This window comes from Saccopteryx leptura, chromosome 1 (genome assembly GCF_036850995.1).
Source record: "Saccopteryx leptura isolate mSacLep1 chromosome 1, mSacLep1_pri_phased_curated, whole genome shotgun sequence".
NCBI classification, from domain to species: Eukaryota; Metazoa; Chordata; class Mammalia; order Chiroptera; family Emballonuridae; genus Saccopteryx; species Saccopteryx leptura.
The window spans coordinates 169,752,499-169,766,759 of record NC_089503.1 but is presented as its reverse complement, the minus strand read 5'-3'; the positions used below and the strand labels follow the sequence as shown (position 1 = coordinate 169,766,759).

The following is a 14,261-nucleotide window of genomic DNA, read 5'->3' as shown; positions in this document are numbered from 1 at the left end:
ACTTGTTAGTTATGTTTCTATTGCAGTTTTTTTTTTAATTTCTTTTATATTAGTCTTCAAAATCAAAGGTGAAATCTCCGAGAGAAATGTTAGACTGGGTTTACTTCAACTGAGTTTAAATTAATTTGGTTCCTAATAAGACATATATTTCTTAGGTTTCTTGCCTATTTCTAGTAAAATGCAGTCACCAGTAAAATTTACCTTTCGTAGATTTTAATAGTGTATACAGACAGCATATCAGCCTGTTTGATTCTGTGCACGGGGTGCGTGATCTTTGTCTTTGGCCTTTACACCTTGCTCCTGACAAAACCTTTAGTACAAGGACTTACGCATGTTTTTTCTATTATATATAAGCCAAAGATACCCTAGCACACACATAAAGATCAGATGAACCCTTCTCACTTTATAACCTACTCCTCCAGAAATAAACTGTTTCTACATCCCATTTTCCATACTTGTCATATCATTATCAGCTGATTCTACATCCCAAAAGAATACTAACTACTGATCGATCGCCGGGACATGTCTGGCCGTGGCCTACACGTGCCCTGGGTAGTTCATTTATTTGCCTTGGTGGATTTGTTAGAGTGGAATTTAATCAATAGCTAATTCATTAATTCTGGTCCCTGAGAATGTAGAGACTGCCTTGGATAGGGGCAGCTGACCTGCTCTCGCTTTGATTGAAATATGACAAGCACGGCAGCGGACAGCTTCATTGGGTAGTGGGCTGCCACTGAAGTTTATGGATGTGTTTTTCATAAATGCCTAAGACAAGAAAAATAAAACATAAACAAGGAAGAGATGTTATTACGTTACTGCTAGTATTCCAAAATGAATGATTTGCAGGCAGGAGGCTCTAGGGAACACAGAGAGAAGGCAGATCGTGTCTCTTGCTGCCTTTAATTGGAACCGTGAGAGGTTTTTTTTTTTTTCCAGTACCACATCAGTTTGGAGCTGTATTATTGATGAGAAGTCTGGGGTATAATGTCTTTGTAGCATTCACAAATAATTGTTTAAAAATTTGCCTCAAGCTAAGGAATGATATAAATGGTATTTTTACACACTAACCTTGCAGAAGTCTTTACAATAGCAGCTCAGGTGCTGTGTCTCCAAATGAAGGTTAAACACCTCTTCTCATTTTTAAACTCCCCTCTAGTTTCAAAGTACTTAGCTTGGGGTTGACTGTGGCATGAGAGGTCATAGCCTGTAGAAGAAAAATCTTCCCCTTTTTTACCTCACCAAATTCAAGGAGAAACTTGGAAACCTCAATATTTTCATGACATTAGATATCAAGGAATCTTCTCTAGCCTTCATTTTCCCTCCCTGATTTTTTTTCAGTGACTGACAGTTTGAATGCCAAAATAATAAATTTACAATTAAAAACATTAACCCATGTTTTATTTTATTTTCTTAATAAGAAGAATGCTGGTCTGTAGATGTAGGATGTCCGGTCACTTCTTCATCACCCTGTTCTAAATATCCTCTCCCCCAGAATGGACCATGACAGACAGCTTTTAATTTGGACTGGAATTTTCTGTTCAAGTCTTGAAAGGGTATGGGAGAACTCTCAACAGAGATCATTTGGAGGCTGTTTTATACTATTGTACGGATCAAATCAATAGTCATAATCGCTTTCAGAAAATGTTGTGATGGCCAGTGAGTTCTGATTATCAAGTTCATTGTTTTGGTTAGGAGAACAAATAGACTATTGAGCTTATCCTTAACTCTCCCAACACCGATTCCGTTTCTTCACCTCCCTCTCTTACCCAAACTCGTAATTGTCCTGCCCTTATTGACTCCCAGAGAAGAGGCTCAGTGACTGTGGCCACCATTGTGCGCCTCTGAACAAAGTCCACTTCTTTTTTCTAATTAACTTTGACCTTTAACTGCCACATTACCTTTGGCTCCCTGATCACGCACTGGTCTCTTCCATTGGTTTCATTCCAACTCCATTCTTTGATTGTGGGTGTCCGCAACAGAATAACTCTTCCTCCTGTTCAGGTAGGTCAGATATTCCCACAAGTTAATCGCACTAAGGTCTCAAAGGTCTCTGGCCCTGTTCTCTCCTTACATTCTAGGCCCAGCTATCCCATTACATGTCGATACTCTGCAGTGGTAGCCACCCACTGTTCATAATGGCCAGCCTCAGAAGTTAGTCTTCATCCAGTTCTTTTCCAACATCCATTCCCACAATTGTACCACCATCCTGCATATTGCCAGAGACACATACCTTTAATTTTTTAACACCCTAATTTCACTAAATATCAATGTTAGTATATTTTCTTTTGGAGCAATTTTCTCATAATTTGTTCTTCTCTGTTCCCACCATCACCACCACCACCATCACCATCATCACCACCACCACCACCATCACCACCACCATCACCACCATCACCACCATCATCACCACCATCATCACCACCATCACCACCACCACCATCACCACCATCATCACCACCACCACCACCACCAGCACCACCATCATCACCACCATCATCACCACCATCACCACCACCACCATCACCACCATCACCACCATCACCACCACCATCACCACCATCACCACAACCACCACCACCATCACCACCATCACCACCACCATCACCACCACCATCACCACCACCACCATCACCACCATCACCACCACCACCACCACCACCACCACCTCAATCCATGCTTTTATCATTTAAGGTTCTGTAGCTATCTTAATTCAATAAAAGACGGGGGAGAAAAGGCTTTACTCTTTGCCTACGACTAGCTGCCTTAAACATAATCTTAAGTAAACAGTCCTGGAGGCGGATCATTGTGGGCCTTGGTTCAGCTATACAGAATATCACTGCAGCATCTTTGTGATTCTCATTGTCTTCCTCACATGGCTGCAGAATGATGACTGAACTTCCAGACATTGTGTTTAGGAAAAAGAAGAAAGCAGACAGGAAAGGCAACAGCTGTATCGAAAAGCTGACAGTTCCTCAGGAACATATGGGAGTCCCATAGCAGTCTTCTTGTTGTGTCTGTTTGAGCAGCTGTATGTCACATGTCACACCACCAGTCCTAGCTATGAGAAGCAATAGAGAGGAAAAGAAGGTAGTGATAAGTAGACCTCAGGTCTGCCACATTCTCTAATTTCCACCTTATTTTCCAAGTCATGTTGCCTGTGCCTTATAAACCAAAATTTTCTGCTGGGTTTCCTGATTAGCCACAAACAACACTGTCTTCTGGTATCTGAAATTTAAAATGGAAGACCAGTAGACTCACAACGTGCGTTACTCTCCCAAAAGCTTAAAAAGTTTTGTTTGATTCTCAAAATATATTACATGGTAGGAGCATACATGAGTATATATATTAATATAGACGTATTCTTTTGCTTTAGCTTTTTGATTAGAAAGTTAATAACTATAGACCTTTAGGACAACCTGGAAGATAAATTAAAATGTACATGGGTTTGATTGCAGCAATGTTAAGTATTGGCTTTTCAGAGTTATTAATTATTCTCTCTGTTACAGATCCCTTCAGATAGATTGGCTGTCTCCAGGGAAACCAAATGGCATCATTCTTGGATATGATGTGTTACGGAAAAGATGGTACCCCTGCCCTAGAACCCAGAAAAATCACAGTGGTGAGCTCTGCCATGCAGTGGTGTGTCAAAAACCAAAAACGCTCTGTGGAAACAGATGCTATTCTCCTGAAGCTCAGGTAGATCTTTTCAGACCAGTTCATGAAATACGCTTTTCTCTCTAACCACTGCAGGTGAAATAACTTGCTTCTTAAACCATGATTTATCATGATCAATATTTCTACCAGTCGATCAGGAAGACCCCATGGAAAAGAAAGGATGTTTATAAAACTCCTGTCCTCCTCATGAGCATTTTAACCTTATCATTTTTCACCATCTGCATGGGAAATTTTAGTTTATTGAAATAATAAGGAACCTCATGAATGTGTGTTTGATTGAGTGACTTGAATTTTTTTTTTCTTCAATAAATCCATTTGGTTACAAGTGGGTGTTTGTTTACCTGACACTGAGGAGGAACAGTGAGCAGGACCTTTCCTGGTTTTTCAGAAATATTTTTAAATTATGACCATTTGCAGATTAATGTTTATATCAGTTGCAGTTTAGGAATCAGATCAATAATGCAGCCAGACAGAGGAGTTTGTAAATGGCTTTTATTGACAGACAACACAGAAAATTCTTCATTTGAAGGTAGAATTTTATTTAATGAAATAATGTTCCTGTTTATCAGCAACATCCCACATTTCATGACCAAAGCTACCACTGAATTCAAAAGATTCACTGCAAAGGACACAGTAATTAAGAAAGTGAGTTTTTGCAGCAATGTGTATCAAAACACAAATTACTGTGGCTGACACCATTAAGTAGTAGTTAGAAATGTTATAAAACTAGCTGGTACGAATTATCCTTTTTTATTTTTTGACACTTAGTCCCCATAATTATCTTTATGCCTAATTTTTATGTCATTGAATGTGCACTGTCTGATGAACATACTTTCATAAGATAAAATTAAAGTTAGGAATTCTTAGAGGAAAAACAGATGGAATAAATTTGCTCAGTAATAATATTCTCTAAGAAAAAGAAAACTTGGATGCATTAAACAAACTCATTTTTATTTCAAGGATTAAAAATACACACAGGTATTGTCAACGAGAGCATATAACGGAAGCCAATTAAAAATCTCAAAGGAAAAAACTTGTAAATTTCTGTTTGGGGTTCACTATGAATATGCATTTTCTGGGTGAGAGGTTGGAGGAAAGTAGAGACTTAATGTGAGTCTAAGAACTTGTGGCTGTGTGTCTATGAACATCAGGGGGATGCCTCTCAAATCCCAGTGAGCATCAGACCTGTAAAGCTGGTTAAAACACAGATGCAGATTAAAAAATAATTGAGTTTATGGAGACGCCACCCAAGAGGAATAATGGTTTGAAAATAATGGCTTGATAGGTCCCTTTGGGACCTATTGATGATCAAAACCGGAGTGGGTTAGGAGAAAGAAAGCAGGCCTGAGAAGGCCATTGTCAGTGAACCAGCCCCCATGCCCCATCACCAAATAAATATTTGAGTGAAAATGTCAAAAGAAGGTGATAAATACCAGAGAAATTTACTGAAGGTAAAGGCTAGATGTGCTTAAGTGTCCAGGAACACCCTATAGGTGAATGGGACTTTAATAAATGGCTTAAGATCATACTGTCACAAAATGTGAGGAGGAATGTGCTGTTTGTACCCTGAAAGCAACGATGACCAGTATTCCTAAATCCTAATAAACCTATAAGCAAGATTTTTTTGTTTGTTTAACTCTTAAAAATAGGCTTAATTTTAAATTTTACTTTTCACACAGACTAGGGCATTGAAGAAAGGAGTTACGCAATTTTAATTTATCCTTGGAATTAGATAAAGTTTGAATCCTCGTTGCTAACAACAGGAACTTCATTATAGTTGGATCAACTTGGCAACCGAATAGCCGCAGGGGTTGATTTTGTGTTTTAAGAGCCCCATTTCTTTGCTCTCTGCTAACATTTGAAAACTGAAGGAAGTATTCAGCCAGTGGGCTTTCTGGAAACTTAGAGATCCCACTGTCTGATGTATTGGACTTGATTTGACGTTGGTGTGGGCTGGAAGTAGCACTGAGCGTAGAGACATACCTCGTAACTACTGGTTGATCTTGCTTGTCCCAGGATGCATCTGTCCAGCTGGAGTAACATACCAAGTACAGGTTCCGAGGCTACGTTTCAGCAACCCTTCAGTGTTTCACTTCTTATACATACAGAGTGTCAGTCTCTCAGACCTCAAGTGAGCATGCAAATAATTATTAGATTGTTCAAGCATGTAATTTTTCCTCCACAGCTCCTGGAGAAAACACACATGCTTAAAATTAATTTCCATATAAATTTTCTTTTCTTAATGTGATGGTATGTGTGTGTGTGTGTGTGTGTGTGTACACATATATATGTAAATGTTAGATTCTTTTAAGGTCACCTGGTCTGAAGATTAGGTTCAAGTAATCATATAAATTATAAGAAAAATGCAATTTATTGAAACAAAGAAAAAGATCAATGAGACTCAGGTTTCCATAGATGTGGAATTAAAATAAACAACCATTAAAATAAAAAGCATATGTATGAAGGAAATTGTTCATTTAAAATTCTAAATCATGTTTACATTAGAAGCACTGACATTCAAAATGTAATTCATATTTATAGAATATTATACTAGAGCATAGAGCTTGGTTGAAGGCTAAAAAGCTACATAAAATCAATTAACATTTATAGAACCCAAATGATGCTGAGAAAATATATTTTTTTAATGTTTGAATTTTTATCAGACATATGCTACATTTGGTCTCATCTCAAGGTCTTGTAGAAAATAATTATGTCACGGAAGATATGGTGACATAATACTCTTCATTAACTGATGGTTCTTTAAACCTGATTCCCGATTTTCAGGTCTGTTGTGCTGGAGTCCTCTATGAGGCCCAGCCGGAACACCGCTGTTGTGACAAGAAGTATATCCCGTTTGTTTTGAATTCGACTGGCGTTTGTTGTGGCGGCCGAATACAAGAGGCACAGCCCCACCATCACTGCTGCTCTGGGTACTATGTTAGGATTCTACCAGGTGAGGATGGCCCACAGGTGTACTCGGTAATTGTGGGAACCAGAAAAAGCAAGCACATGACTCATGTCAGTGAACTATTTCAAGCACCTCCCCAACAAAAATGGACTCACTCACACATAGCCAATGACCGTCTTTAAATATATATATATATATATTTTTTTTTTTAGATGAAAGTGATGATATTGTGATCTCTATCCTCAGCCAATGGTCTTTGTTAACTAGATTAACACTGTTTACATCAAGAAAGCACACTGACCCCCAGATCATCTTATATTGGAATGTAATTAAAATTTAACCAGTCATCTGCCAGTGCAAAGCTGTGAGATGAGTATAGGCATTTTGATATTTAGTGCTAAGTCTGAAATATTGGTTAATAATATTTAGTTTATTTTTTGCCTCACAACTTGCCTTCTTCATAGCATCCTCTATATAACAAAGAGCAACAGAGAATAGAATGCTCATTACACTTCCACTTTTTTATAAGTATTCTAATGACCTCAAGCTAAATGTTAATGTGGGTCATTCTTTGATAAAAGTAACAGTTAACAGCTGAGAATGCAAGGTAGCTTTTGGAGAGAAAACATTTTCAGGCCAGTGGTGATATAGATTCATTTTTGCGAGGTTAATGAGAAGGTGACTGATCCTTGCATCTTATGTTTTAGAGCCCTTTTTTGAGGGGAAAAAAATCAGTTGTCGTTCTCATTGATGCAATATACACATCTCTTTTTATAAAGCTCTCTCTTCGGTCTATAACTGAATACGATTCTGAGGGATTCAGAAACATATGGCTAAACTGTCCAAACCAATCTTTTGTTATATTCAAAAGTGACTTTTTATTATTTTTTTAAATTTATTGATTGATTTTAGAGAGAGAGGAAAGGGGAGAGACACACACACACACACATCAATTTGTTGTTCCACCTATCCATGCATTCACTGGTTAATAAAAGTGATTTTTTAAAATATTGTTGGCTTCTTCCCATATGGATGTTTCATGTATGCTGGGGGGGTTTCTGAGCACCCCCACTTCAGCCTCCCTATTGAATAAGGTGAGGAGGAGTAAGAAGTCAGGATTCAGGGGACCAGGAGGGTGGTCAACCCAGGGTTGGGTCATGAGGTAGAAAGGAAAGGTGAAGCTTAAATTTTAGCTCTGCCACATTGATCTTTATCCTTTCTAAGGTATCCCTAAGGGAAAGAAATTTAAATTTTTTCTGTTGAATAGAAATTAAAAAAAAAAAAAGTCTATCATACGGTATCTGAACTCTGACTTTAGGACAGCAGGAAAAGGATTACTTTATTTTTATCTCAAGTTTCCCAGAATATCACGTAAAGGGGATTGGGTGCAACTACAGCCCTGGAATTCAGGGTCCGCCATGGCTCCACAGAGCATCCGTGTGCTGACCCGGATGCAGTTATTCTCATGCCTCTCATTTGATCAATCTTCCCACTGGGAGTGTTTTGTTGGGTTAAGTAAATACAGTTTAAGGAAATTATAATCATAGGCATTACAAATTTATCAAGAGTTGATTTTGGATTCTGCCCACATTCCAAAAAAAATTACACTAAATGGGAAAGTATTTGTAGACAAACATTTTCTGTAATATTTCTTAACCCCATTGCCAGGTCTAATGTGCACCTTATTAAGGGTCAGAGAGGAAACTGGCACCAGAGCCTGACCTCTAAGCTCATAGTGTGTGTGTATGTTAGTAAACAATGCACATTTCTATGTCTGTGATGCAAAATGTTGAAGTTGCACTGGATTTTGCAACTCCAAAATGACAGGATCCTTTCTTGTAATTCTCTCAACTGGCCGGCATCTGCAAGATGATTGTACGAAAATTGAGTTGTGAGTCAAAGCATATTTTTTGAACTCATGCAATGATGGTTATTGCCCTCGATTGGCAGGTGAAGTCTGCTGTCCAGATGAACAGCACCGCCGGGTTTCCACCGGCCTCGGCGACTCCTGCTGCGGCCGAATGCCGTATGCCAGCTCAGGACCGCAGGTCTGCTGTGCCGGGAGGCTCCACGACGGCAGAGGCCGGCAGTGCTGCGGGGGACAGGTCGTGGGCACGGATCGAAAGTGCTGCGGTGGAGCAGAAGGTGGCGTGGCGTACAGCCGTCTTCCGGGTAAGGGGCCCCGGCTGCCTGCCGGTCACGTGGGGAAAAGCAGACGCAGAGAGGTTGAAAAATCTACCCAAGATAGTAAATATATATATATATTTACTATATATATATTAAATATATATATATATATAACTAATTAAAGCTCACATGAATTATGTCTAATGTAACGGTTAGGTCATTATATAGCAAATAAAAACGTAACCTCACTTTTTTTTTATTTGCATGTGGTACATTTTGTAAAAACAGATCAAAACACTTCTTGGAAATTGTCATGATCACCAGAAAAAGAAACAACAACACAAATGCATTGGTTCTGAATCAAGAAAATACTGCCTAGCAAATACTAACAATAAAGAAAAAGATTATTAAGGACAGTGTGTCAATTTTTTGGTCCCTTATTCTTCTGTAATTATTAAACTAACACCAATATTAATAGAATTATTATTCATTGAGTACTTACTATCTAGCAGGTACTATGGCCCATGTTTTATACATTATTACCTCAGTTAATCTTTATGATAATCTTACAAAACAGGTGAAGGCAGAAATAGATAAGAGAATTCAGTTCCTTCTGTTAAATGAGACATTAAAAAGACTTGCAAAAAATATAAAAGTCAGTCTAATTTTTCTCAGTCTGGAAAATATTTTTCATACCATTTGTGTTAACACATGATATATATATATATGTATATTATCATTGTAAAGGCATTAATGAAAACATATTACAAAATTTCCTGTTTTAGGCTTTTGTCCAGTACATTTCAAAAGATATAACCTGTACAAATGAAAGCTATTTGGATTCTCAGTTATCTGTAAAAGTGTGCAGGGTTCTGAGACCAAACTTTGAGAACTGTTGCTAAAAGCATAGTAATTCTAATTCTATCTACTAGGAAATGGCAACTAGTTAGTTATCCTGGGCTGTGACTAACCAACTGAGCACCTCTTTCTTCTTCAGATGACGATGCTAAGAATAGTCCTGTTAAAGAGAGAACCATTATTGGCAGGGACTTGGGGACATAGCATAATGGATCAAAGGTTTTTTCTTTTTGTTTTTTTGTTTGTTTTTTTGTTTGTTTGTTTTAGTGAGCGGAGTGAAAACAGAGACAGACTCCCACATGCACCCTGATGGGGATCCACCTGGCAAGCCCACTAGGGGGCGATGCTCTACCCATCTGAGACTCTTGCTCCATTGCTCAGCAACCAAGCTCTTAGCCTGAGGTGAAGCCATGGAGCCATTTTTAGCACCTGGGGCTAACTCTCTCCAATTCAGCTATGGCTGCGGGGGGGGGGGGGGGGGGGTCTTCTGTGTGCTCTGACTGGGAATCAAACCCAGGACATAAACAGGTCAGGCTGACACTCTACCATTGAGCCAACCGGCCAGGGCCCAGAATTTTAAAATAGTGGCAAAATGTCTGATTTTAGCATCTTTGTTCATCTGTAGCTTTCAAAAAAAATGTCCATTGCCATATTCCTTCATTCAGTAAATACTTGTTTTGCAATGGCTGTATGCAAAGCACACTCAGTACTTTGTGCACGTAATAATGTCAAAGATTCCACTCTCATCCTTAAGGACTTACAGTCACTCAAGGAAGAAGGACTTCTAAGGTAATCAGGAGCCCTCAGAGGAGATGAATACAAGCATATGCTTGAGATCGAGATTACTCCAGTTAAGGTGATTTAAATATAAAATAATAACAAAAGCGAAACCACTGGCTTGGAACCTCAAACATTGAGTCAGATTTTGAGACATGTGGATGATAAAGGGCATTCTGCTAACAGCCGTAGCTCGAGCTACCGTGTGAAATTCAGTCTGCAAGGCATGTGCAAGCAGTAGTGAGCGGGTGGGTTTACTGTGTAAGGAAATGAGGGAGATCTGTCTGAGCAGGCAAAGGGGTTTGAGCATCACTTAGAACACAGGCAAGAGCCGTGTGATGATAGGAGCTGAGATTTAAGGAGATCAATTGGATTTGGGTGGCAGAGTATATATGACGGAGAAGGAAAGAGAAGTGGGAACACGGTTGCTGAAAAGTAAAATGAACCTGTTCTAAGAAATGCAGGGGAGGTTACTGTCCACTAGGACAACAGGTTCGTAATCTTTGGGGGCTGTCCACTCTCTAGAATCTTTGAAAGTCACAAACTTTCACTTGCAAATAACAAGACACAGAATACGCCCAAAAGTTCCCCTGCAATGTCATATACCCTTTAGGTTCATCCGTGGACCCACATTTCAGAATCATTGCTCTGTTTACTTCCATATGACATTGTGTGCCAGTCAGTATTCCTTAAGCACCGTGGGGTGTGACAGCCCTCAACTCCCGTGAACCAGGATCAGCACCCGCATTTCTCGTGGCGTTCCTCAGCTCTGCCGACCCTGGTAATTGTGGTAGACTGAAGGCATGATATTTTTAAAGAGGGAAAAAGAAGCTCTTTTGATTGTCTTGACCTTCCTGCAGGTTTCCCTGGAAATAGACACATTTCACGTGTCTTTTTGCTCTCTTGGCTGCCTCTCCCTCCTGTCGCCCCTAATGACTACGACCTTAATGACCTTCCAGAATATCCATATGGCCCTTTTTTTCCCCTCAGCCTACAGCACCATACCTGCAGCACCAGGCTTTGGATTTCAAACAATACTGTTCCTAAGCCCGGCCTCTCTCACTGACTGGCATTGTGTCCCTGCCACGAGGCAGGGCTGGCTCGTAAAACATCTCTTTATGTACTTTATTACTTAAACTCTTTTATTTGCCTGCAGGAGCCCTTTAACAAAATCACATTGAATTGACTTTCTCACACCAAATCAAATCTCCCTGGTCCCAGTTCAGTTGTCTTTGTCAATATGTATTTTATAAATGGAGTGAATTAACAGATGCTGTTGGAGCAGAAGTGCTGGGGTAGCGCTTATGTTTTTAGTGCTCTCTCTGGGCAGATGAGTTGTGTAGCGGCGCTCGCTATACAGGTGTCTCGGGATGCAAGTCACACTCACCATTTTGTGGATGGGTATTCTTAACTACTTCCTCTGAATGTATTTTAATCCTCTTTTATACTCTTGGTCTTTTTAGTGTTTGCTCAGATGCTTTTAACATTTCTGCCATTAATCTTGGGCGAGGCTTGATTATATTTTTTCATGTTAAAAGATGAGAATGAGGGCATCTCTATTATTCAAAGAGGACAGGATTTTCTGTTAGGCATGAGAAACTGATCGTGAAAGACCTTTGGAATATATTGCCTCGTTTCTGTTATACATGTTGTCCACGCTGCATTTGCTGTGAAGCTCTGGGTTGCTTGTCTTGGACAAGAACACTGAGTTTTCAGGTCCTGGGCTCAGACTTGGGTAGAATGAATGACAACACTGTTAGTTATAGAAGATGGGATTTGGGAACTTTGCAAAAAAGGAAAGTGTAGCACAGAGCTCCATCCTGTATGAGTTTATTGAAAGGATATTTCCCAGGAAGATTTCTATGACATAAGGAATTTTTTAAAGCATCATGTATAAATGCTATAAAATAAATTATCACAATTTGGGGAGTCTATCCTTTTGTTTTGTAGTGGGACCCACAGAGCCACCTACTGGTGAAGACAAGCATGCAATTCTTTTTTCAGTCTCTCCTACCAATTTTATGTTTGTCCTAAGCATGACTAATCACAAACCTTTTTAATTCTGTTCTATTATTTCAGCCTCAGATATAATCCCTTGGTTAAAATGTGGTTCCCATGATCAATCTTAGAGTTCCACAATGATTTGTCATGTTCTATACTGGTTTTAATACAGTACTGATTTAATCTCAAAAGCATGATTCATAATTGTTGAATTTTAAGAAAAATGGAGCACCTTAAGAATTTAGAAATTTGTCAGGACTAGGTGTTTATGTATTTCCATTTTTAGCCCTGGCCATTAAATAAGTATTGCTAACATATTAGAAGTTATCATAATCCTATGCAAGCCAAAAATTCTTTTCCTCCACAATTTTCTCAGTTTTATCCAATACGATAGAAGCTAGTCATTGGATATTTATGCTGCTTAGAGAGCTACTCATTCAATATATGTGCTTTTTTATCTCAGCACTAAACACCTATCATTTTAGTGTGTACTATACCACTTTAATAACATCTGCATCTTGTCCAAAGAGACACTCCACCTTTATACAGATTTAGTAAAGAACCTCTAAAAAAACAGCTCAATCCACTGATAATCTATGACCCATTTTGTTTTTATTTTTCTGGGCATATTTAAAATCGTGCATTTTACGTGTCAGAGTTCAAAAGTCAAGTGCTACATGTGACAGATTAGGTAGGGGTCAAAAGATATTGCAGTGCCATTTCGGAACCTGGTCTGACTCTGAATCTGACTGAGCTCAGTCATGCCGAAGTGATGCACCATGGGAATTCCTCCCCAACTCTGCTCTGGAACATCTGGTCCCCCTAAGTGAGTTAGTGCACGTCAGACATCTTTATGTCAGGATGGTGTGGTGATGGATGCAGTCTTCAGAAGATGCTGCATAAAAATCTGGTGTGCCGTTCTGGCCATTAAGTGAAATTACTATTTAAATTAATGGCACTGTCACAGTTTATCTGTGCAAAGAATGAGCGCTGATTAGGGTATTAAGTAATTAGCAATTTATCACACTGGAACAAGGTTGATAATAATTAAAGAAGTAATGGTTTACCAAAGGAACTAGAAAGGGAGTCACTTCTTGTTATGTGAGTGAAATCTTGGCTGAAAATTTTAATTCAGTGAAACAAAGATGCAGCAGCTCTTTGTGATGGAAAGAGTCTTCCCCCTTTTTTCCCTTGCCTCGTGTAAGACCAGTTCATTATCAAAATTGTAGTTGACCTGTCAAAAGTCCCTCAGAGCGATCAGATGGCTGATTGGGAGTTTGAAATTAGGTCAATGTCTGCATTTTGATTTTTATACTTTAAGCATTGTAAAACCATGAAGTAGTTTGGGAGTAGGGGGGTGGGAGGAAGTATTCTGTTCCCCAAAGGGCCAGTCTTCAGATTTTAACTACTCTTGAAAATAAAAAATAATATATATTTTTTGAAAACTGCTAGAGGAAAAAAATAAATGACATTAAAGAGTCCAGGGTGCTATTTAAATGGCTGATATGAAGGTAGCAGCAGAATAGCAGTCATATAAACTTGAACTTGTGAATTTTTCTTTTTTAATTTGTGTCTGTGTGATTTTTTTTTTTTACATCATAATCAAAATTCTGACTACAGTAATATCCCTGCTGTGTGTTTTTATGTGAGAGAGCTTTTCCTGGAAATGTTAAAACAACTAAAATTCCTTATAAAGCACCAAAGAAAACAGTTTACTTTTAAACCAATGACTTTGAGCAAATACCACACTTAAACATGGCATGTCAAAACTCAGGTATGATCCATGTGTATCATTAACCATAAATGCAAATGTTTTAAATATTTGGAGATTTTTTTTTTAATTTATTTAGTGAGAGGAGGAGAGGTGGAGACAGATCCTCATATGCTCCCTGCCCAGGATCCACCCAGCATGCCC

The 14,261-nt window shown here is 38.9% G+C and overlaps 1 protein-coding gene across 1 annotated transcript in view; it reads left to right on the top strand.

Moving 5' to 3' along the window:
• Positions 1–14,261, top strand: part of USH2A (usherin) — a 538,690-nt gene that overhangs the window by 402,104 nt on the left and 122,325 nt on the right. The window contains exons 48-50 of the mRNA XM_066379924.1: positions 3,507–3,696; positions 6,460–6,628; positions 8,534–8,755. Of these exons, the coding sequence (XP_066236021.1) occupies positions 3,507–3,696; positions 6,460–6,628; positions 8,534–8,755 (581 nt within the window). The remainder of the gene's footprint in view (positions 1–3,506; positions 3,697–6,459; positions 6,629–8,533; positions 8,756–14,261) is intronic.